We start from the raw sequence: 24,734 nt of genomic DNA, 5'->3' as shown, positions 1-24,734 counted from the left end.
TTAAGTACTCTGTTGGTATTTTAATTGGTAATGTATTGAATCTATAAATTAAATTGTAAAATACCTTCTTTATTACATTGTCTTCCCAAACATGAACACAAATATTTCTTCTTGTATTGAGGATTATCATTTCTGCTGTTAAAATTGTTGAAGCCTCCTTTATAAGTTACAGTTATCCCTCATTAGGTTTAATAATGTTTTTATTATCCCCTACATTGCTAAAGCTTGGATCATCCAGGATTTGTTTTCACCATATATATAATCGCTTAACATTTTGTTGTTTACATAACAATTTCCCATGTATTATCTCATTTGAGACTCACACCAACCCTATGTGACAGGTGAAGTTTCAGGCTTGTGACTTCAGACATGAACACTTACATTTATAAGAAGTTACTCCAAGGTCACTCAGCCAGTAACTGCTGGAAATAAGCTTCAAGCTCCAATCTAAAACCCTTTCCACCTCCTTATTGGATTTCATAAGAAAACAGTGAAATGCCGAATGTTGTCTTTATTAGTAGTAGTCCTTTCTATCATTTCCTTCAGAATAAAAATTCACGGAGGGTCACGAGGTACAGGAAAAAGTACAAAAATCCTGGCGTGGTCGCTTATTACACTCATGCTAATAAGCAAGGCTTAAATTCTTTGAGCTTTGTTTTCTTATCTGTAAATTCAGAATACCACCTGTCATGTCTACTTCACAACGTTTCAAAGATAAAATGGCACCACATACATGAAAATCCCAAAGAAATGTTACCTGGTAAAGTCATCAAATTTTTCTTAATTTAATTTTATTGTAGAAAATGAGGAGTGATCTCCAAGGTTTCTTCCAAACAAATATTCTATCATTCAAGGCTGTTAATTAGGGGAGCAATTTACATTTAATTTAAGGATAAAATATTCTTGCTTGATAATTTCAGTTTCCACCTTTTACTGAGGGTAGCAGAGCTGGTCTGTGTAGAAAACAGAATTTTTGGAGTTCCAGCAATCTTCTTTAGATTTTAGAAAACCCTTATTACCTCTATTAAATGTCATATATGGCATGTGTATATTTTTTAAGTGGAAATGAGGTGAAACTTTGTTTTGAATTAGAATATAGTACTATCCTATTACTTTTTTTTTTTAAAGGTGGGCGCAGCTCATAGTGGCCCATGCAGGGATCGAACTGGCAACCTTGGCGTTATTAGCACTACGCTCTAACCAACTGAGCTAACTGACCACCCCCCTATTACTTTTTAAAAATGGTACATCATTGGGATGTCACTGGTACTGAGGTTAGAATTTCAGTCAGGTGACTTTGTGCAACTCCAAGCCAATACTTTGCATTTAAATGTTATGAAATTCTTGTGGGCTACCATTACCGCATCTACTTCAGTTCTTTAGGTAGGTTAGAGGTCATCCTGCATCTCCCCCTTTTTATTACCTATATGAATGGCAGTGTGAACCATTGAAAGTAGAGGCGAGTCGGTGGGAAGGGATTAAAGTACTCTGGTCTACCTGCTAGACATTGGATTTTGTATAGTTTACTAAGCAGAGTTAGTCTTGGGCAAACATTGTGAAGGTTATGTCATTATCCTCCAGCTCCTAACTTTTCTTTTCCAACCTCTCCTTGACCTTTTGCTCAGTTCTCTCCTATCAGGAGGAGCCAGATCTGAGAGGCAGAATGTAGAGGAAAGAGCATGGCTTTGGCATCAGAAAACCTATGTTGTCATCCTTGCTCTGCTACTTTGAATTTGATTGACTCCAGATGAATCATTTAAACCCTGAGCCTGGTTTCCTCTTATATAAATTTGGGCGAATGATAGCTTATTGAAGATTGTCAGAAGATGTAACAAATAGGAAAGTATTTATGTAATGTATACATTTAGGTTATTAATTGACCAAGATCTAAATCTAAATATTTAATGTATTACTCCTTATTTGTGAATAACACCAAAGTCTTTGCACATGTTACTGACTTCCCTGGAATGATCTCTGCCCTTTACCCTCAGGATTCTGACTCTAGAAGGCTGATTAGAGTTCCCTTCTTAGAGACCGCAATAGCACTTAAGCTTACTTCTGTTTAGTCTTCACGACATGTTACAATGGTCATTTATTTACCTGCCTGCATCTCCCTCTAGACCAACTAGTGTTTTGAGAGAAGAGACTTTTAGGACACACATCTTTATAGGCCTAGATAAAATATAGGATGTTCAATAGATGTCTAACACAGAGGGAAGAGGAAGGAAAAGATGGATAAAACAATTAAAGGTAAAATGATAATACGACGCAGACTATGAAATGGACTATGGGAGTTAGAGTAGGAATGGGTCATATTTGCTTAAGGAATCCACTTCATGGAAGATAGGCCTTGAGATGAATTTGATAGGCAAAAGTTGGAAAGAGTGAGTGTACTAGATGGCAGGACCAGCATAGTCAAAGACACAGAGTAGGGAAAGAGCAGGATGTCTTTGGGGAATGGAAAGCATGCTCATTGGCAGTGGGTAGAGTACAGATGGGGAAGTTGTGGGGGATGAGGCTGGGAGGGTAAAAAGGAGCTTACTCTGAATTCAGAGATGAGGAAGTTTAAAGAGTTCTCGCTGCTGCTTGGCCTAGATCCCTGTCTTCCCCTAAGTGCTTGGAGCAAGCTCCTCCTCCATTTCTCCTAACTTACAGTTGTGCCACAGCTTCCTTTGCACCATTAGTAACTAGCTTAAGCATTAGGAGCCACTTTCAGGACTCTCACAGTAAACCCTCCCTAATGATTTACTTTTATTACCCCTTCCTCCTACCATAAGTTTACACTTATTGGGTCTTCTGACCTAGTTACCCTGATTTCTCCATAAACTCCATAAACAATCTGAATCAACTATATAAACATGGGCCTGCTCTGAATTTTATTTTGAAAAAAATAGTTACATGATTTGTCACATGACAAATGAAAGAAACAGATAAGACGGAACATGAATTGCCGACTGAGTCATTTAGACAACAAGTGGTATGGTGGGTTGGGGGCAGGAGGCCCTGGGTTTACAAGACAGAAAAGGCACTATGAGCTAGCAGGATCAGTCCATGTTTGTTTTTTCTTGCCAGGCCCTAAAGACTTTCGATGACCTTGCATCTCTGGCCTTAGCCAAGCCTGACCAAAGCAGGCCTTTCAAGGCCTGAAGTAGTCTTTTCCTGTAAGTGCTGGGCCACTACTTGCTGTCATGCTGACACCTTGCCTCTGACCTCATCTGTTAGCCAGATATATGACTGTAGATCTGTGTTGTTTTCTTGATGTACACGGCAGTTTTCTCATTCTAGGGATCACAACCTAGCTGGCTCTCTCCACTGCAGGGCCATCTCATGGCCTAGAGATTGCTGCTATGGCACCACAGTGGATCTCCTGGAATAATAGTATTGATCCAGAGCAAGCCCATATCCAGTGTGTCTTTTTAAACTCTGTCACTTTGACAGTCTTAGAAGTCATTCCTATAGACAAGTTGGTTCCTCTAGGCCTTGGACCCATCACCATTAGTCAACCATCTCTGCTGGTCCAAAGATGAGCATATCAAAGACATGAAAAAAGGGGAAAGTGTACTAGGTTGCATTGCTGACCCCAATGCTTCAGCCTTACGTACAGGCAGACACTTGCCATGGTCTCATGATGGGTGCAGTGGATTTCCCTGCCCCTTGACTTTAGGCTTGGCCATGTGACTTGCTTTGGTGAATGATGTCTGGATGAAAATATTAGTGTGACAATTTCAAGCCTAGCCCTTAATAGGCCTTGCATGTTTCCATTTGTTCTCTTGTACTTTTACCATCACCATGAGATGAACATGCCTAAGACCAAACTATCTCACTGGACCAAGGAATATGATAACACACATAGAACAGAGCCACCCTGTCCGATACACAATCTGAAGTGATAAAAAGGGCCACCCTAGCTCCCACACTCTGAGGCAGTGACACCCAGCTGAGCCCAGACTAGACCCATGGAAATCCAGCCAATGAGCAGATGCACAGTCTTTTTGCCCACCCTATCTGTCCCGTGTCACTACTGCTGACCAGATTGGGGTGACCATCTGATTAAAGGGAAGCTTACCTATAAGCAGTAGGCAAATGAGGTGAGCCAATCAAATCTTTATTTATTTTTTTAAAGACACAAGGGAAGATAATTTTATTTATTTAATTTATTTTTTTACTGGAGTATGTTTCTCCAGGGCCCATCAGCTCCAAGTCGTTGTCCTTCAATCTAGCCGTGGAGGGCGCAGCTCAGCTCCAAGTCCAGTCGCCGTTTTCAACCTTTAGTTGCAGGGGACGCAGCCCACCATCCCATGCAGGAATTGAATCAGCAATCTTGTTGTCGAGAGCTCACGCTCTAACCAACTGAGCCATCTGGCCGCCCCTCAAATCTTCTTTTTGAGGGTTTGTATTTAGCAACACAATGTCATCAATAAGGGATAGAGTCTTCTAGAGTTAGAGACCGAAGTGTCATTTGGAGCCCTGTGCAACATGATGAATAAACAGAAAAAGCCAGTCTTCAGAATGCAGTAGGAAAACAGAACAGATGTTCAAAGAGTTTCAGAAAAGAGTCCCAGAGAGGCAAAAAAAAAAAAAAAAAAAAAAAAAAAAAAAAAAAAAAAAAGATGGTTTGAGTAGATTCAGGTCTCAGAGTCTCTCCAGTACCAGCAATCATGAAGCCTGGCTGAGCTGCAGGTCTTATGTCTAAGAAGGTGTCTATTTTGTCATCAAAACCATCCCTTACCTTCCACTCAGCATGTGCACATGCACACACACACAGCTTTTGGTTTTTTTTTCCACACAGTTTTGTTTTTAGCTAATTTAAATGTATTTGGTTCCTTGTACCTAAAGAACTAGAATAAGATATTTTACATAATGGGAAAAGAGGAAAGATGAGCAACCAGTTGTGTGACTGGTGTTCCCTAGTGATAGAAAACTGAACTGACTACATGTGGGAGTGTGTATCACGCAGCTTTTGTTGCATAACAAACCATCTTAAAATTCAGGGCCTTGGAACAACACAATATCTGATTTAGCTCACAATTCTGTGGATTGACTGTGTTGACTGGGACATTTGTGATGGCTTTTCTGGTCTGAGGCTAGATGTCCTACGATAGCCTCACTTGCATGTCTGGTGATTGTTAAGGTTGTTTTTCTAGGAGGGCCTCAGTAGCCATGAGTTGTCTCTGTTCCATGAGGTATCTCATCCTCCAACAAGCTAGCCCAGGCTTCTCCACATAGTTGTTTGAGGACTACCATAGGAGCAACAAAGGAGTTCTAGTTCAAATGAAGAAGTTCATTTTAAGTCTCTGCTTATGTCATAGTTAGTATTGCTCCCTTAGGCAAAACAAGTCACCTGGTCAAGTATAGATCCAGGGTGATGGAGACTAAGCAAGAGCTTGGATACAGGGAGGAACGAACACATTGGAAACCATTATTGCAACAACATACTACAAAGTGCAATGGACATGGTGGGAGAAAAGCACAGTGCTAAAGAAGAGCCTGTGAGCAAAGGCTAAAGGCCAGCGGAGTGGTATTTTTAAGGGAGTGAGTCTAAGAAAACCTCCAGTTTCCTGTAACTTGACCTGTATAGCTTTAGAAGAGTGCAGATTTTAATTCAGGGACTCATGATTCTAAAGCCATAGAAACACTGGTCTAAATAGTCATAAAATATGCAATAAGTATCTGTAGTATTTTCACTCTCATTTGAATATTAGTATATAAGCTGCCTTTCCTCCTTTAGAAAAAAAAAGAATTTCAGTAGAATTAACAGGGGGAAAATAACAAAAGAATGAAAATAAATTAGTTCCTGAATACAATCCACATAACAAGCTCTCTTATACTTGATAGAAGAGAAGACTGCCAAATAAGAAACATAATTATTGTGGAAAAACTATTCTGCTGCAAAACACTTCACTGGGGGTACCATAGAAAGCACCGAACCCTTATGTGGAATGGGACGTGTTCCTTTACACTTCATAACCTCAGAACTATGAATCATAAGTTAAAAGTGATCACTCTGTTCCCTGTTTCTGAACACATGTGCCAATCTGGGTGTCCATATCTGCAAGACAGGCAGACTGGAGGTCTCCAAAGGTGGAAGCAATATAGACTTTGTCACCTGTGGGATATGCAGGCATCCCAACGTGTCTGGACATAGGGGCAACATCAACGCCAGTTCTCTTTAATAGGCAGAGATGTCATATCACCCCATTCTGAAGAAGAGGGAGTCATACAAACCTATGGTTTCCTTACTGTACAAATACTAATTTACAAATAGAAGATATTTCCCCTTTAACAAGGTTCCTCTTGTTATGTTGCCTAACTGCCAACCAACGATTTTGACATCACTGTCATTTCCAGGCAGCCAGACAGACATAAACAACAAAAAGAAAATTTCCATTTGTAGACTATAGTGTCCTTAACCAGCAGTTAGGGAAAAGGGCATGAAGGGGAGTAGAGAAGTTACGGTATATTTGAAAATGTTAGTACAATGAAATTTTCCTGAAGAGCAGGGTTTTGGGGACCAATTGTTTTTACAAGGAGAAAAAACCCTCTATTCTCCATAAGTGAGTGTTTTCATGTTGTGCTGATATTTTACAAAATGTTTAAAATAGCCTTAACTTTGACAAATGATTAAATTCATAAGCTTATTTAAATACAACTAAAAATAATCCTAATAAAATTAATGTTATCATAATGCAAGGAAGTATACAAATGAAAGCAATGTGGTCAGAAGTAAAAGAGATTGAGACCAAAGAACTGAAATGGAAAAGGGAGGGAAAGAATAGTGAGTTCTTGGGGGCAGCCGGTTAGCTCAGTTGGTTAGAGCTCGATGCTTATAATACCAGGGTTGCCAGTTCGATCCCCACATGGGCCTCTGTGAGCTGCGCCCTCCACAACTAGGATGAAAACAGCTACTTGACTTGGAGCTGATGGGTCCTGAAAAAACACACTTAAAAAAAAAAAGTTTAAAAAAAAAAAGAATGGTGAGTTCTCAACCAAGGTAATGAAGGCCCAGTACTGTGCAGTCAGCCAGCCAAGAGGATAAGTAGGGTACAGAACCATCCAAATTTATCAAAGTATCTCTACAATTTTTTTAAAAAAACATATATTATTTTTTAGAGCAGTTTTAGATTCCAGCAAAACTGAACGGAAAGGACAGACAGTTCCCATATGAGCCCCGCCCCCAGACCTACAGCCTCCCCCATTATCAACATCCCACATTGAGTGGTGCATTTGTTACAACTGATGAACCTACACTGACACATCATTATCACCCAAAGCCCATCGTTTACATCGGGGCTCATTTTTACGGTTCACATTCTATGCATTTAGACGAATGTGTAATAACATATCCATTGTAGTATCAACACGGAGTAGTTTCACTGCTATGAAAATCTTCTGTGCTCTACTTATTCATCCCCACCCCTACCCCGCCTCCAACAAACTCCTGACAAGTATTGATATTTTTACAGTCTCCATAGTTTTGCCTTTTTCAGCACGTCATATAGTTGGAATCATACAGTATGTAGCCTTTTCAGATTGGTTTCTTTCACGTAGTAATATGCATTTCAGGTTCCTCCATGTCTTTTCATGGCTTTGATAGGTCATTTCTTTTTAGCACTGAATGATATTCCATTCTCTGGATGTACCAGAGTTCATCCATTTGCTTACTGAAGCACATCCTGGTTGCTTCCAAGTTTGACAATTATGAATAAAGCTGCTATAAACATCTGGTACAGGTTTTTGTGTGGACATAAGTTTTCAGCTTCTTTGGGTAAATACCCAGGAGCATAATTGTTGGATTGTACAGTAAGAGTATGTTTTATAGAGGATGTAAAACAGAATTGTACACCTGAAATCTATGTAATTTTACTCACAATTGTCACCCCAATAAACTTTAAAAAAAAAAAAGAGTATGTTTAGTTTTTGTAAGAGACTGACAAACAGCCTTTCAAAGTGGCTGCACCATTTTGCATTCCCACCAGCACTGAAGGAGAGTTCCTGTTGCTCCACATCTTCACCAGCATTTGATGTGTCTCTACATTTTTAAATTCCTCATTCTCTAACATAAAGAGATAGAAAACAGAGATGAATACGTAGGTTTTGTGTACAGTGGTGAGGAAGGGGGCCTTGGGAGAATGGAGTGCATAAAGTAAGGTAGGAAAACTCTGAGAAAAGGCCACAGTTATTTTTTCAGTGATGGCTTAATTATTTATACATATAATGTTTATATGTTTATAGGTTTACAGTATCTTTGGGAAAATGGTACTGTTGATTCACTGTAGATTGGCTTTTTTTTTTTTTTTTTTTTTTTTTTTTTAAGGAGGGCGCAGCTCACAGTGGCCCAGGTGGGGATCGAACTGGCAACCTCGGTGCTAGCAGCACCACGCTCTAACCAACCGAGCTAACCGGCCACCCCTGTAGGTTGGCTTTTACTCTGAGATTTTTTTCATAAGTAGTGATAAATTCATAAGACACATTTACATCTCACCACTTGGTGACCAATTTCATAGTACATCTGAGTCACTTTGGACAAGGTACCCCGATTCTTGCCTTTATTTTCTTCAGCTCTAATAAGTGCAGTCGAGCTAGATAATCTGTGAAGTTCTTTCCAATACTTAAATTTTTAAAAATTAAATCTATATGTTCCTTCACAAATAAGAAGTGCCCCCAAAGATACAGGTGCTTTCAGTGGAATGTTTGAAAAATGAGTAGTTAGTTTCCCATTAAAAAGGCAATAAATATACTTCAATTGAGACCATTGTTCCTCTTTCCTTACATGCTATTACTGAGTGATAAATGACATGTTTTCTTCTAATTTTTTTCCTAATCAAGTTTAAATATGGAGCCTAAACAAACTGTAAAGTTACTTTCTCTTTTGAAGAGCACACTTTTTAAAAGAAGAATCAGCAAATGAAGGATTGTAATTTCATTGAGCTTAGTGAATTCCCTTCATCCATTCAACATATATTTTGTATCTACTATGTGACTTGTCAGAGAAGGCACTAAATAATTATTGCATGATATGAATGTGTTAATGGAGGACTTGAAAAGTCAATGCCCCAGCATTATAAATGTAATACATTATTTGTAATCGTGAATGTATTTGAACATAACTGTGAACATAATTGTGGCTACTTGGGCTTCATTTTTGTCAGTATCCATATTTTTTACATCTCTCTATACAGTGACAAAAGGCAGAAAATAAGAAACATATATGTTTGTCTCTCTTAGCCTCTGGAGGCTTAGAGGTGCGCATATAAAAAAAAAAAAGACAAGGGGCGGCCGGATGGCTTGGTTAGAGTGGGAGCTCTTAACAACAAGGTTGCGGGTTCGATTCCCACATGGGCCAGTGAGCTGCACCCTCCACAGCTAGATTGAAGATAATGAGCTGCTGCTGAGCTGCTGGTGGGGTGTCCGGATGGCTCAGGTGGTTAGAGCGCAAGCTTTTAACAAGGTTGCCAGTTCAATTCCCGCGTGGGATGGTGGGCTGTGCCCCCCCCCCAACTAAGATTGAAAACAATGACTCCACAACTAGATTGAAAACAATGACTCCACAACTAAATTGAAAACAATGACTCCACAACTAGATTGAAGGACAACACGGAGCTGATGGGTCCTGGAAAAACACACTGTTCCCCAATATTCCCCAATAAAAATTTAAAAAAGAAAAAAGACAAAACAAGTACACAAAAAAGAAAACGTGAGGAAAATAAGAGGAATGTGAGACTGGAAAGCCAAGGGATCCTGAGGGAAGGAAATAAAAACAGCCAAACTGACAATAGTCTTGCCTTAGGCACTACCTTGCCCTTTACAAGACCTCAAGAGCATTTCAGGTATCATCCCTGCCCCAGAACTTTGAAAACCTCTCAACTTGTATCATTTGCAAATTACCAAATATGTTTGGAAAATGAGAAAACTTCTGGATGCTCATACTTTGATTTTTCCAAAAGACCCAGTGTCTTGGTGGTAACCAAATATGACCAAGAATTAAATTCTGTGAGGAGAAGAGATCACACCAAAATGTACTCATTGTATCATCTATCTGTTGTTGCATAGCAAATGACTCCAAAAGCAAGTGGCCAGAAACAACCACCATTTATTATGTCTCATGACTCTGGGCAATTTTGGCTCAGTTGGGTAGTTTTCCTGCTCTAGGTGATATTGGCTAAGGTCATTCTTCAACTAAGTCACTCATTCAGCAGCTGCAATCGGCTGGGAGCTCTGCTGGGGCTGAAATATTCATATATCTGGAAGTTGGTGTTGGTTAACTAAAGTGCCATAGTTCTCCTCCACGTGGCTTCTCATCTGCTGGTAAATTAGATCAGCTTTCTCACAGCAAGGCAGCTGGGTTCCAAGAGGGAAAGGCCCACTTTTGTACAAGAACTTACCAAATCTCTGTTGCATCATGTTTGCTAATGTCCCATTGGCTGTGCAAGTCACGTGGCCCAAGCCCAGTCTCATGTGTACCTGTGAAGGGACAAAAGTGAGTTGTGACTAATAAGGGTTGAGACTAGACAAGGTAGATTACTTACAAGCAGATGGGAATGTGTGTAAGGTAACAGATGGGTTTTGTCTGCTTATCAAGGGAAATGTTACTGTTTTATACCAAAGGTATTCATATGGGCAGCCTTTGACACAATGTATTCCAAAAAGAGTTTATATTATAGAAGTCATAATTCGTCAGGAGCCACCTATGCAGCAGTCTGTCACATTCATTCATTCATTCATTCATTCACTCATTCATTCAACAATTACTTGTAGAACACCCAGACCCTAGGGATATAATAACTATCAGGACAAAAATCCCTGGCATAAGGACAATCTCCTTGGGTGTGAGGGGTTGGGGTAGGAGGAAGGTGGCAGGAATCTGCATCCTTAACAAGTGCCCTAGGTGCTTCTGACAGACTAATGTTTGAGAGCCTCTGCCTTAAGCCTTTATCTATAATACCAATATTCTAAGTGGATTATTTGATTGTTAGCAGATAACTGAGATTTGCAAGAGAAGGCACTAACACAAATCACAAGACAGATTTCTCTCACCACACAGTTTTATCAACTCCTAGAAAAAGAGATTCCAGCAGCTCCATAGCCCAGAGGTTCTCCCTGTAGCAGCAGTATCAGCATCACCGGGGAACTTGTTAGAAATGCAAATCCTTAGATCTCACCTACTAAACCACAAATTTTGGGGTTGGGGCCCAGGAGCCTGTGTGGGTTTTTTTTGTTTCTTTTCTAAAAGATTTTATTGGGGAAGGGGAACAGGACTTTATTGGGGAATAGTGTGTACTTCCAGGACTTTTTTCCAAGTCAAGTTGTGCAGGGTGCTGTTCAGCTTCAAGTTGTTGTCCTTTCAGTCTTAGTTGTGGCGGGGGGCAGCTCAGCTCCAGGTCCAGTTGCTGTTGTTAGTTGCAGGGGACGCAGCCCACCATCCGTTGCGGGACTTGAGGAGTTGAACTGGCAACCTTGTGGTTGAGAGCCCACAGGCCCACGTGGGAATCGAACCAGCAGCCTTCGGCGTTAGGAGCACGGAGCTCCAACTGCCTGAGCCACCAGGCCGGCCCCGAGCCTGTGTTTTAACAAGTCCTCTAGGTGGTTCTGATATAGGTAAAGTTTGAGAATCATCGCCATATCCTAACACTATTACAACTGCAACATTGCATAAAGTGATACATAATCTTAGGTAGTTACACTGAGATTTCTAACATGCATGTGAAGGGATTCTCCAGTTTGTATGGAGCGAAGGGAAGGCTCCCAATTTGGCTATTTTTTTCAAGTATATATAAATTCTTAGTCTGTCTTTAACTCCTGATACCTGGGGCAAATCACTTCTTATATCTGCCTAAATCATCCCAGTTCCATAAAAATAAAGGAGTGCCTGTGCTATTTGTTGTAATCCTTTCCAGCACTAACTTTCCATGTTGTACTTTCCATATCCATATCAATCCATAGTCAAGTTATTATTACAATAGCAAAGATTAAGGAAAGGCTAGCTTTCCAAATAGACTAGACTAGAAAGAATAATTCAGGCAAATATGAGAAGACCAAGAAGCATTACTGGACAAAAAAAAAAAAGATTCTCTAGGGAAATCTAGTCTTTCTGCTTATATGAATTCTGTGTAAATTAAGAAAGAACAGGAAAAGGCAGAGGAGAAATAAATGAAACATCTAGAGACTCTCCAATGAGGGTTAGCATTCAGAAATCATCACAGTGAGCTTCAGATAACTCAAGCTACTTAAACCATTTGTCTGAAAGACCTTGGTCTTCACCTTTGGGTTTCTTTGGTGGAAACAGACTTGCCAGTGAGGCTACATTTTGCCTTTCATAATAAACCGTGCTGCTTGTAGAGTGCTTTCCTAGGCATTACATAATTTGTTTCACATTAACCCATCCACATCAGTGACATTTTCCCTATTTTACAAATGAGCAAAAGGAAGCCATGGGAGGAAATGAGTTACTCAAGGTCAGGAAGATCAAGTGTTAAATGGCAGGGCCAGGATCAGACCAAGATCCTTAGCTTTCCCATCCAGTGTTTCTTCCACCGCTTTGCCTTCAGAGCTGGGGTGAGTGGTAGGGATATCATAGTGGACTAGCACCCTCCCTTCTTCCTTTCCATCCATTTTCCTTCCTAATTTTCCTCAGCTTCCATTCCTTCAACCTGCTGTAAAAGGGCACAAGGCTTGATGACAGGAAATGGAAATTCTAGTTCTGGTTCTGCCACAGAAGGCTGGCTGGTCTTAGACAAGTCACTTAAGTTCTCCGGGCCCCATTGTTACTTCCAACTCTGTCTCAATGACAGTATGATGAATGAAATCAGAATATCTATTAGTTGATTTTTACATTGATATAAATTTGAGTTGTCAGAATGCAGCTGGGCCACGAAGGAATAGAAAGAGCTGGCAAATGGCAGTAATTCCAAAAGGAAAAGAGAAAGTAGGTCTATGAGAGTCAGAATAAATATTTAGGGTGTGGAGCTGAGATAGGCTTAGCTAGATTCTTCCATTTAAGACCTTTCCCTGATCTCTAGGAAGAAGCTTAGATGTGTGTGACTCCTGAAAGCTCCAGTAACATTTTGGCCTTTCAGTTTTGTTTTGGCGAAAGAAATCAAGATGTGGAATACAGACTGTTGTGGGAACCACAGGATCAACATATTTAAGAATGTCTCATGTACATCTAGCCCTACTTATTCTTAAATGTCTGAATTCTGATCCCACTATACTGCCAAACAAATAATTTGCTGTCCTGTTAGAATCTGAGAGTCAAAAGTATGTGCAAGTTCAAACATGGTCAGGAATTCTTTCTTTTTTTTTTTTTTTTTAAATGGATCGATATGGTAGGTTTGGTGGCTTTCTTTTTACTGCCTTCTAGAGTCATGGAAATCCTTATCTATATCTTTCAATTACAGTGTTTAGAGGCAAGTTAGTTTACTTCCTTTACATTTGCCTGTATGCCTGTGTCTTTTCCTCTTCCAAGAAATTCAGAAATACTGATTCATCTGCGTTCCTGTTCTAAAGCAAGCCAGTTTATCAGTAGTTATCAAGTCCAGCATCTCCCTAAGCAGGCCTCATCTGAAACACCAGAATCTGATTTCTAGACAGAGTATAGGAAAATTTACTTCCAGAGTAAGTATGGTAAAACTGTAAACAGGGAGATGGACGAGTGAGGTAGTGTAGAGTAAGGCTAGAGGGGAAAAACATAGAAATTATGTTTCAGAACACTGAGAGATTGGAAAAAAGTGACAGTGGGAATAGTAGAACACTTTCAGAATTGATAGGAAAACCAATTGTAATTTTCAACCAGCATTTAAAAAAATGATGTGCAATAGAATACAACAATGCAGAATACAACAATGCAGAATACAACAATGCAGAATACAACAATGCAGAATACAACAATGCAGAATACATAGCCTGGAAGGATAAAAATTGTTTGGAAACGTTTTTTCAGTATATGTAAATGAAGAGGTTCAGAACAGGCTTCTCCAAGATGTGCCACTTTGGCATGTGACCTACTTTTATTTATTTTCTATTTTTTAAAATTGTATTTGTTTATTTTTGTTTAAGTGTAAGTGATACACAGTATATTAGTGTGAGGTGTGCCATATAGTGATTTGACATTCATATACTTTACAGTGTGATCACCACACTAAGTCTAGTGATCATCTGTCGTTGTACAAACTTATCACACTATCCACTATTTCCCATTACCCTTTTTCACCCACCCCCCTAGCCCTGTAACCCCTCCCTTCTGGCAACCATCACTTTAATCTGTTTCTGTGAGTTTTTGTTTTGTTTTGTTTGTTTGTTTAGATTCCACAAATAAGGAAAATATAGTATAATATTTGTCTTTCTGTGGCATGTGAATTATTTTTGGCTGAAGGCAGTTGAGACCCCTTGGGCTCAGGAGAAACTTTTACCTTTCCCTTAAAGAATGTAAATTGGGGATTTGCCTAATATAAGAGTTATCAGAAATAACTTTTTATGACCTATCTATAGGGCAGGACAAACTTCTAATTACTGAACATCTATTCTTATCATCCTGAGACTTGCCCTCCTCTCTTCTGAAGCCTCAGGCGCCTTACCTCATCTAGAGCTCAGAAGGCCATCTATGAACCAGGTCAAACAATTAAGTTTGCAAACTCATCCTACAAAAATTGCTATATACCTCATTGCTGAATATCACTACAGTGAGCTTCAAAGTATTCCCCTTGGGAAGCTATGCACAGACCACCCTTCAAAGCAACTTTGGAACTCTTTTTCTGGAATGGCCATCAGAGCTGTTGTCGTATTACCCTTGATATCCTGAATGTCATCCAAATGTCTTCCTTTAAATATTTCCTTTATCTTTGGGTAAAGAAAGAAGTCATTGAGGGGCAGATCAGGTGAGAGGGGAGGGTGTTTCAATACAGTTATTTGTTTACTGGCTAAAAACTCCCTCACAGACAGTGCCGTGTGAACTGGTGCATTGTCGTGATGCAAGAGCCATGAATTGTTGGTGAAAAGTTCAGGTCGTCTAACTTTTTCATGCAGCCTTTTCAGCACTTCCAAATAGTAAACTTGGGTAACTGTCCAGCTGGTACAACTTCATAATGAATAATCCCTCTGATATCAAAAATAGTTAGCAACAGTGTTGCAACAAGTTGGCGAACTTAATTGTCAGACCCTGTATATCTCATTTTAACTTTCTGTCTCTAAATTTCTCATATATGTGGGGGTCTCTGACTCATGTATGTGGAGTTGTATTAATATGTATATAATTAAATTTGGTTATTTTCCCTTATTAATTTGCCTGTGAACTTATTAGACTAGCCAAAAGAACCTAGAAGGGTAGTTTTTTCCTCCCCCACGTAAATATATATAAAATATATTTATATATGTAACTATGTATACACACACACACACAATGAATGTAGATGGACACGCATGCCTGGGGTTGTTTTGTAAATTATTTCCCACAGTGGGTCTTGGTCCAAAGTTTGAAAGCCCCTGGAACATAGGACCTGAAAGGATCCTGGCAAGGTAAACTCAAGGTCAAAGGAGAGAGTCCGTTTTCTCTCCCTTTGCGGGCCACAGCAGTTAATGGGGGCAGAGGAAATGGCGTGTGAGGGAGGGGACACCAACGTGAGTTCCAGCGAGAAGCAAGGGCGCATCAGGACAGGGAGGTGCTTTCTGCCTGGATAGTCAATTGAGGGACTTGGGGAGATTAACTTTTGAGAGCTTCCTTTAAATGCTAAACCGAAAGAACTTCCGCGTTCCTTGTCCCTGAAAAGCCCACAAAAGTGAGGGATTGGTGATGTTTCTGGAGGTGACCCTACTTGGGGGTCAGTCCCTAGAGCCGAGAATTATTATCAAGGGCGAGGAGCGGGGGAGGTGGGCGGGGCGTAAGGAGCGCGGGAAGCCCTGGCTGAGTGGGTGCAAAGGACTCACGCCGTACTCTGCACAAGTCATTAGAGGAACAAGCAGTTCGGTACTTTGGGCACCACACGTGGGCAGGAGGCCCAGGACGCGGGTGGGGTTGTGCCCTTTCCGCCGGCCAGTGCCCCTGCCAATGGGCAACAACCGCCTCCGCCCACAGCCCTACAACAGGCTGCCTCCGTCGCCGCCGGGTCGCCGGGCCCCACGTGACCTACTGCGCCGGCCACCGCCCCCGCCGCACCCAGGCCCCGCCCCGTGACGTCACACAACTATCTAATTGTCTGTACGTTCCGCGTCTTTCAGCGTTTGCTAATTGGCCAGCCCAACAGACAGCGCCCCTCTCGCCACGCCCCCGGAGTCCTGGGGAACGCGATTGGGGGCGTGGCCTGAGCTAGAGGGGCGGGGTGAGGAGACTCCGCGCGGGTAAAGGGGCCGCCTGGAACGCTGTCTGATCGTTCTGCGCTCACTAGCCTCCTAGCCTTCGGGACTCGCCGCCTGCACCTCCCCCACTCTCCGCCGTTACCCGGGAAACCCGGCCGCGATCGCCCGTCGACCCGAAGCTGGTTTCATGGCAGCACCGAAGAAAGCAGTTTTGGGGCCATTGGTAGGGGCAGTGGACCAGGGCACCAGCTCGACGCGCTTTTTGGTGAGCCCGGGGTGACATTTGAGGAGGAGGTGAGCCCGGGCGGGAGCCCCGGGACACCGGCGCTGGGTGTCGCGTCCCCATCCCGCGCCTCTCCCTGTCCCGGGCCCTAGCTTCTAGGCAAGGGAAGGAGGCCAAGGCCCCCGGAGCAGGACCTGCCACGCTGGAGCTGCCCCGCCCGGGCCTGGGGGACCTCGGCCTCTCGCGAACCCGGCGGGCCAGCTGAGCAGCCCTGGCCTTGGTGGTGTAGCGGGGTCATCTACTAATGGGGGCACTCCTCCTCCAAAAGGGTGCTAGGAATCGCCGAGCATCCGTGCGGAGCGGCCCGCTTGCAGCCAAGGACAGGTGGCCACATTGACCGCTGCTGCGGTCTTCCTCCGGAGCATTTGGCCTGCGGGGCGCAGGACGTCCTTGGATGGGGGGAAAGCTGTGTCACGGCTGTGGTAGCCTAACACAACGCCGTTTGGAGCCGTAGAACAAATGCATTATTAGCGTGATGATGCGTTGTCATCCTATCCCACAGAAATTGCAGAAGGTTGAATGGTACCAGGAGGTGGGGGTGGCAGGACACATTATGGAAAAGACAGTACACTGCCTTTACCAGAATCTTTACTTAATTTTGAAGACTCACAAATTTCAGTTTTAATAGTTTGCCTATTACAAACACTTCATGCTTCACAGGGTAAAATGACGGAAATTCTGTTTCTCTTTCTATTTGTCATGCATGGCAGCAGAGTTTTACTTTACCAGTGCTATTAAAGTGATTGCTAGGAAACTTGCTCTTAAAGTGATCTAGCACTGAGTTCAGTAAGATAATTTAAAAGTAATTTAAATAAACGGTTCTTGATTAAGAGCCCTTGCTTTAGTGGACATTTGACTAACCTGACAAGTTGATGTGAATTAAATATTTAATGATTATTTAGCTCCATCTTCACTACTTTACCTCATCATGTTTTGTGCGTTATTAATATGTATATGTATGTGTATGTATATTATATGTATACATTATATATACAGTGTATATATTGTTCCAAGTTTCTGTTTACCGGCCAGTTGACTGAAACCTGCATTTATGCCTTCATTTTGATACTCCTCTCTCTTGTCTAAACTAGAACGCTTTCAGTCCAATTTTAGTTTGAATCTTACTTCATGAGTTAGTTACCCTGCTCTGAGTCGCCAAGACATAGTTTTACAGTCTTTTACATTGTTTGTCTTTTGATCACTCAGGACAGGTTTTATTTTGTCTTATTTTCATAAAATGTTTATAAGGTAATCCTGAATCATAAGTAAGAAGGTCTACCTAACTGGAATTAATATATAAAATGTTTAATCATCATTGTATGTTTAAAATGAAGACAGACCATTACGACTTGTGTGCTGACTGTTGAGTTTTGAAGCCATATTCAAGAATTGCCTGCGCAAATGCCTGCAGGGGCCAGGCAGGTAACAGGGAGGGTGGGCAGACTGGGGAGCAGTATCAGGCCAAGGGGGGGGTAGTCTGTAGTTGCCAAGCAGGAACACAAGCCCAGTGTCGCCAGATGTTCAAATTCTTTAAGAAAGACTGGTCATCTCGAGTTTTCAGTGAAATCTTCCTACTCTTGAATGTTGGCAACTAGTTCATAAAGCACAGTGGGGGGCAAACCAAACATAGTGGTTGTTTTCAAGTTTATACAGCCTTTGCCCTCTCTGAAAGTGGGTAAAATATTTTATAACTTTTGTGGGCTTTTTAGGAGCCAGGCTGACTGTGCTTGTCTTCCATTCAGCTCTTCACTGTTGCTGTCCATGTAGCCCAGCGGTGTTTGTCTACTGCAGGTTGTTCTTGGTCCCTCAGATTCTGTTGCCCAAGAGACATCTTTCTGCACTAGTGGGGAAAGGACTGAGTCTACTTCATATTCTCACAATCACTGGTTCATTGTGTGACATTAACATGGGCCTTTGAAATTGGGTTTCTGTTTATTGGGTTCTGTATGGCCTGATCTCTGAGTGAGCTAAAGTGCAAATTCAGGAGATTCCCATCCTGTTTATAAAAGTAGTGTAAAAGTTGATCAATAAAGTTTTCCACTCCTTGAGAAACTACTACTAGGAAAGAATGCTTCAGAGGTAGAGCAGAGATTTAGAGATCCTGTGCAAAGAACTAGAGAAAAACTGGGGAATGGTTTAGCGAGGTGTTTTTCCCTTTGGTTATAAGGAAAGAGCTTGCTAAACCACTCCCTGCAAAATGCAGATAATAGAATTGCTGAATAAGTGCTTCAATCACAAGATGATTCCCAGGAGTTATTCCAGTTACATTGTTCCATGTTGTAATTATGACTCAAAAATAATTGCTTACCTTTTCACAAAAACTAAGGTGAATAAGACTGTCATAAGGAAGCTTATAAAGTTAAAGGTATTTAAATAATTTCCTGACCATTATTCATTCAATTTGCATATCGAATTCAACTTTTACAGGACCAATAACCTCTCCAAGCTTTCTTCTCCCCTTTTCTCTGCTAGCAATACTAACCTTCTCCCATAAAGGACACGAGATTTTATTTATTTTATTTTTTTTAAGTGTGTTTTTCCAGGACCCATTAGCTCCAAGTCAAGTAGTTGTTTCAATCTAGTTGTGGAGGGCACAGCTCACAGAGTCCCATGCGGGGATGGAACCGGCAACCTTGTTAAGAGCTCTGCGCTCTAACCAACTGAGCCATCTAACCAACTAAGCTAACCGGCTGCCCCCACAAGATTTCTTTATTTATCCTCCTTCATCCAAGGGAAATGCCTCCTCCCCTATTCCCTGTACCTTCTTGAAATTCTACTCTGCCTCCAAATAGGGGCTCAACTGCCTTCTCCTGAAACCCTTAGGCAGAATTTCTCCCCCTTCCTACAGTACTTTTCTTATATCTTTCTTAGTAGCTCTTGTCACCTACTTTGTATTATAATTCTATGCCTGCTGCACTTCAGAGGACCTCCTTTTAAAGTCTTCATCTCTTTCTATTCTTTAAAACATCTTCACAAATGAACACCTGTTTTGCCTACAGGTAGCACTTTATACATATTGAATAAGTTTTGATTTTCATAGGTCAACTGAATTTTAATTCTGGTTATCCTTTATACCTAGTCAAAAAAGTCTTAGAACTTTCTGACTTGGGTATGTTTGATTATGTAATTTCTTCTATTTTACTAATAGACCTGCAATTTTAGAACATACTCATTTCTTCCTCCAGTTGTGAAAGAATTAATCTTGGCAACCTATGCATATGATTTGTACTAAAGGAAAATTTCCAGCTTGTCTGATAGGAAAGTGAACTCCGGTTGGCACATGGTTACTCAGCTTGCAGAGTAGCAACTTCTTGGAAATATAATTACTGTAACAGGTTTTAAGGAGAGGCCATTTGTTTATAAGACAAAGTTGCAGCTTACAGTCATCTTCCTTCTTTCATTTGGTAACTTTGTTTTTTTCATCCATTAAATTGAACCTTAAAACAAAGGCTTAGAATGTGTTGTGACTTAAAGCAAGGACTTTTACAGCATTATCTCATTTAATCCTTATAATAACTGTGATTCTGGTAGTATTATTAAGTTCCTTTACATAGGTAATTAGACCTTCCTGGGGATTGTGCCCAAGGTCACTGAGTATCTGGTGGAACTAGGATTCAAGTCCAGGTCTGTCTTACTCAAGCCTGTCTGTCCTCCCTGTGCTTGGGATTGTCCCCAAGGTGGCAGAGTATCTGGTGGAATTAGGATTCAAGTCCAGGAGACTGTTCTCCCTAACTCCTGCCTTAGGCTCCCTGGCTGCCTGGAGTACTGAAAAGAGAACATGGGAGGCTGGAGAAGACCACCTACCACCTATCACTCAAGCATCAGCTCTGATTATGGTGATAAATGAATCTTCACCAAGAAAAATATATGTACAGCTTGGTTTTGCAATATGTAAAAAATTTTGCCTTTGGATAAGTACTGCTGATTTGATCATACTGTGACTCAGCAGGTCCTGGGCGGGGTTCAGGTGTAGTCACTATGGATAATGGTTGCATAATAATTTTGTTCCAATAGCCAGCGTCTATGAAGAATGACTAGAATTGTACTTCTGTGCTTGTTTTGGCAGGAAGCGGTGCCTTGGCCCCAGTTGTCTCATTATACTTCGAGACCGCATACGAATTTCCGCTTTCTCTCTTTCTTTTATTTATTTAAAACATTTATTAAGCACCCATGAGGGTCCAGGACTAATGAACAATACATTTGGTAAAACTTATTTGGTTCATAGCTGGAATGGGGCCACTCTTGTGATAACTATAGTTGTGATTCTTTGACGCGTTTTTTTCCCCCCACCAAGTTGGTTTATTTTCTTGCCCATCACGTTACACAAATGGCAAGAATACGTTCTCACCAGAGAGCTGCCACCCTCTTGTCCTCTTGCCTTTCACAAGTGTAAGTGTTAGGAGCTTTCAAATTTGAGCTTCTTGAGGAGCCCGAATGGTGTCTTTTCCTTTTTTTTTTTCCCCCTTCCCAAAGCCTAACACAGCCTCTGGCATGAGGTAGGTGCTCATTACATGAATAGACATCAGCAGAGAGGGGCTCAGATGTGTTGACTAGAACTCTTGGGTTGGAAGATTAGGAAGGTAGACCTGTGGGGTCTTGGAAAAAGTGAAATTAATCAACTACAGATGTATTAGATGTATATGTATAAGCAATTGGCTACAATTTCATTTTTAAGAAAAATACAGTGCCATTTGCTATGTTTTCTTCTGTGGCTTGTTGGAAGATGCCGTTATGCCTTTTGTAGTCAAGTTTTCAGTGTAACATATTTGTAGCTAGTATTTTTATTTTAGGGCATTCAAATTTATATAGTGTCCTAGTGTCCTAGAGAGGGAGTTTACATTTCTGAATAAATGTCTTATCACATAGTAAAGTTGAGTGTGGCCTAATAGGGTAGGCTAGTGGGGAAATCACATGGGGAGGGAAATGAATCTGCATGTTTATGATGGGATGGCTGAATTAGTCATAGGAGGAGTGAGGCAAGCCTAAAGGGCAGTTAACTTAGTAAGGGCAGCATTTCCTCTCTCCACCACTCTCCTTCTAAGACAGAGAGGGCATGTGCTGTTTCAGAAAGTTCTTTCTAAACAACTTTTTATAAAAATTAATTTTCCTTGTTTCTTCATTTTTCTAACTATCCCCCTCCTCTAAATGTAGAATTGCGTCATGTCATAATTTGGGCATAGAGATGCGTACAGAGCTAGTGACTTCTTCTTTTTTCTCTTTGAGGACATGATCCACATTTTATTTACATTTTTAAGACTAACTTTAATCTCAAAATCACATATCCATACACCTATTTCCTTTTTGTTGATTTCACTTAAATGCATGGTTTGTCAAACAAAGACTGTAAACAAATATTTACCATGTCTGTTACATGTAACACACAGGAACAGCTCTTAACAGAAATTCATCGATCTTCCCCATGACATTTTTTTTTTTAAGATTTTATTGGGGAGGGGGAACAGGACTTTATTGGGATATCGGGGAACAGTGTGTACTTCCAGGACTTTTTCCAAGTCAAGTTGTTGTCCCTTTAATCTTATTTGTGGAGGGCGCAGCTCAGCTCCAGGTCCAGTTGCCGTTGTTAGTTGCAGGGGACGCAGCCCACCATCCCTTGCGGGACTCAAGGAATTGAACCGGTAACCTTGTGGTTGAGAGCCCACTGGCCCATGTGGGAATCGAACCGGCAGCCTTCGGAGTTATGAGCACGGAGCTCCAACCACCTGAGCCAACAGGCCGGCCCGACATTTTTTAATTATAAATACAGATATCAAAACAATGCTGGATATATTTTTGCTGCTGTTAGTAGTCAGCACCACACTGCTTCAAAAATTAAAACAATGTGTGACAATAGTCATTGTACCTGTTACTTTATATTTTTAAATTGTCTTTCACTTTAAATTGTCCCGTTAGCTAAGTTGGTTAGAGCATGGTGCTAATAATACCAAGGTTGCCGGTTCGGTCGCTGAATGGGCCACTGTGAGTTGCGCTTTCCTTAAAAAAAAGATCTTTCCCTAAGAGAGATGGATAAAGCATGCCATTTCTTTTTCTCTTTTTTTTTCCCCCTTCTGCCTCCCCGCCACTCCGGTTCAAGCCGTTGTTTCTCAGTCTAGTTGTGTAGGACACAGCTCCCTGGCCCATGCTGGGATTACGAGCCTTGTGCTCCCCACCCCCCAGGTAGTCAGTCGGCAGTGGGCAGCTAACAGCAGCTCTTGGCAGCTCTCGCCACCTGCCGGCCGCTCACGATGGCCGCTGGCCACTCATGGCAGCACACGTTAGCCCACAGCAGCTCACAGCTGTTCACAGGCCGCACACAGCAACCCGCGGCTGCTCCAGGGAGAGCTGTTGTTCACAATCTTAGCTGTAGAGGGTGCAGCTCACTGGCCCATGTGGGAATCGAACTGGCGACCTTGGCGTTAGGAGCACGGCGCTCCAATCACCTGAGCCACCGTGCTGGCCCACTATTTCTGTTTCCTTCTTGAGATTTTTACTTTTTAGAAACACACACGCTTCCACAGCTATCTCACCATGCTTTCATCTTGTAAGCCTGAATTCTATTTTGAGTGCTCCAGGTTTATATTTAAATGGCGGTGCCTTAAAAAAAATTGTGCTGCATTTTTCCTTCTGTTACCTGAACACATAATTGGTGTACATATATTAAATGTATTCTTACAAATGTCCAAGTCATGTTTACCAGCTGGAATTCTTTCACTAATGTGTGGGTAGTTTGCATTGTGGTATTTAATCAAGACATTAACATGAGTAGAAGATTGTTGATTTAGGACAAGTTTGATATCCAAAAATTGTATGTTTGTCCTTCTGGTGGCTGTGGAAGTTTCATATTTTCTTTGGATCTCATTAGATGTGTTAGCTCTTGGAGTACAATTTTAATCTGTATGAATTTTGCCATTTTGCTAACTAACACTGTTATGCTCCATGCATCCACCATTCCATTGGAATTATTTATTCCATTCATATTAATTTTGGTTACAAACCTAACTGATGGAGGAGCATCTGGGTATTTAGGTCCACATTCTACTTTCAGGCTATATATTGTTTTCATAATTGGTCCTTGGTGGCCCAATAATCATGCCTGTCCACCTGTTAAGTGTCACATATTCATCATCTTCAAGACCCTAGCCTACTCCTTTTTGTCCTTCTTCAAGTTCTTCCAGCAAGCGAAAATTATAAGAAAATAACTCCTGTGGAGACCGCCATCTTCTGCAGTTCCTGGTGACTTCTGATACTACCACTTGTAGGTAACAGTAGTAGTAATAATAGTAATAATAACAACAAAGACAATAAGTTGCAGTAATAATAACAGTAGTATAATAACTTTTGGGTGTGTGCTATGTACCTGCACTGTGCTCAAATCTTTTCCTACATTAACTTTCCTTGTTTCTTCCGTTTTTAATTGCCCTCCCCGCCAAAACAAAATCTGGAACCAATACATGATTTGGGCTTAGAGGTGAATGTAGATTAGAACTGGTGATTTCAAATCCTAACTCTGTCACATACAGTTGGTGGTGGTAGTAGTAGGAATAGTAGTAATGGTAATAAATATACCGTGTTTCCCTGAAAATAAGACCGGGTCTTATATTAAGTTTTACTCCAAAAGACGCATTAGGGCTTATGTTCAGGGGATGTCATCCTGAAAAGTCATGCTAGGCCTTATTTTCCGGTTAGGTCTTATTTTTGGGGAAACACTCTAGTAGCAGTCATCACAGCACCGGTAGTGGTAAAGTCTTTTGGGCAGGGCTTAAGCTTGACCCCTCACCTCCAGCTCTGCAGGCCTCCCAATCCTGAGCTCTTTGCTTCCCAGTTAATGCCCAGACCAGCATGGAGTTCTCTTCTGCCATATTAGCAGGTCTAAAATTTATCCTTTGGTTTATCTGTGGTTAAAAAGTCAAGAGTAGTTAAACTTAGACTTATTTAGCAATTAATGTTTCAGTAGTTTATCATGTTTGGAAATGATCTACATACTCTGTGAATTTGACTTGACTCATCATTTAACTTAACCTAGCAAAACTGTGAGGTTTCAAGTTACCAAAAGATTTTCAGAAACTATTTAAGGACATATACCATACAACTTAAATATTGCTGAAAAGTTTACCTAAAAACTTTTAAATCCATCTACATCTATTTATTTTACTTCTTCTCAATAATTATG

The 24,734-nt window shown here is 41.2% G+C and overlaps 1 protein-coding gene and 1 pseudogene across 6 annotated transcripts in view; one reads left to right on the top strand and one right to left on the bottom strand.

Moving 5' to 3' along the window:
- The first annotated feature begins 16,306 nt into the window (after positions 1 to 16,306).
- Positions 16,307 to 24,734, top strand: part of GK (glycerol kinase) — a 65,131-nt gene continuing 56,703 nt past the window's right edge. The window contains exon 1 of one of the 6 annotated variants that reach the window (XM_033106928.1): positions 16,307 to 16,549. In XM_033106928.1, coding sequence (XP_032962819.1) covers positions 16,472 to 16,549 — 78 coding nt within the window. In that variant the 5' untranslated portion in view covers positions 16,307 to 16,471. The remainder of the gene's footprint in view (positions 16,550 to 24,734) is intronic. The other 5 variants (XM_033106947.1, XM_033106938.1, XM_033106957.1 and 2 more) reach the window with 5 other exon arrangements.
- LOC117024774 (ubiquitin-conjugating enzyme E2 variant 2-like) lies at positions 23,343 to 23,782 on the bottom strand (annotated as a pseudogene).

Source organism: Rhinolophus ferrumequinum, chromosome X (genome assembly GCF_004115265.2).
Source record: "Rhinolophus ferrumequinum isolate MPI-CBG mRhiFer1 chromosome X, mRhiFer1_v1.p, whole genome shotgun sequence".
Taxonomy (NCBI): Eukaryota; Metazoa; Chordata; class Mammalia; order Chiroptera; family Rhinolophidae; genus Rhinolophus; species Rhinolophus ferrumequinum.
The sequence above is the reverse complement of the archived record's forward strand: the minus strand, read 5'-3'. Positions and strand labels throughout refer to the sequence as shown.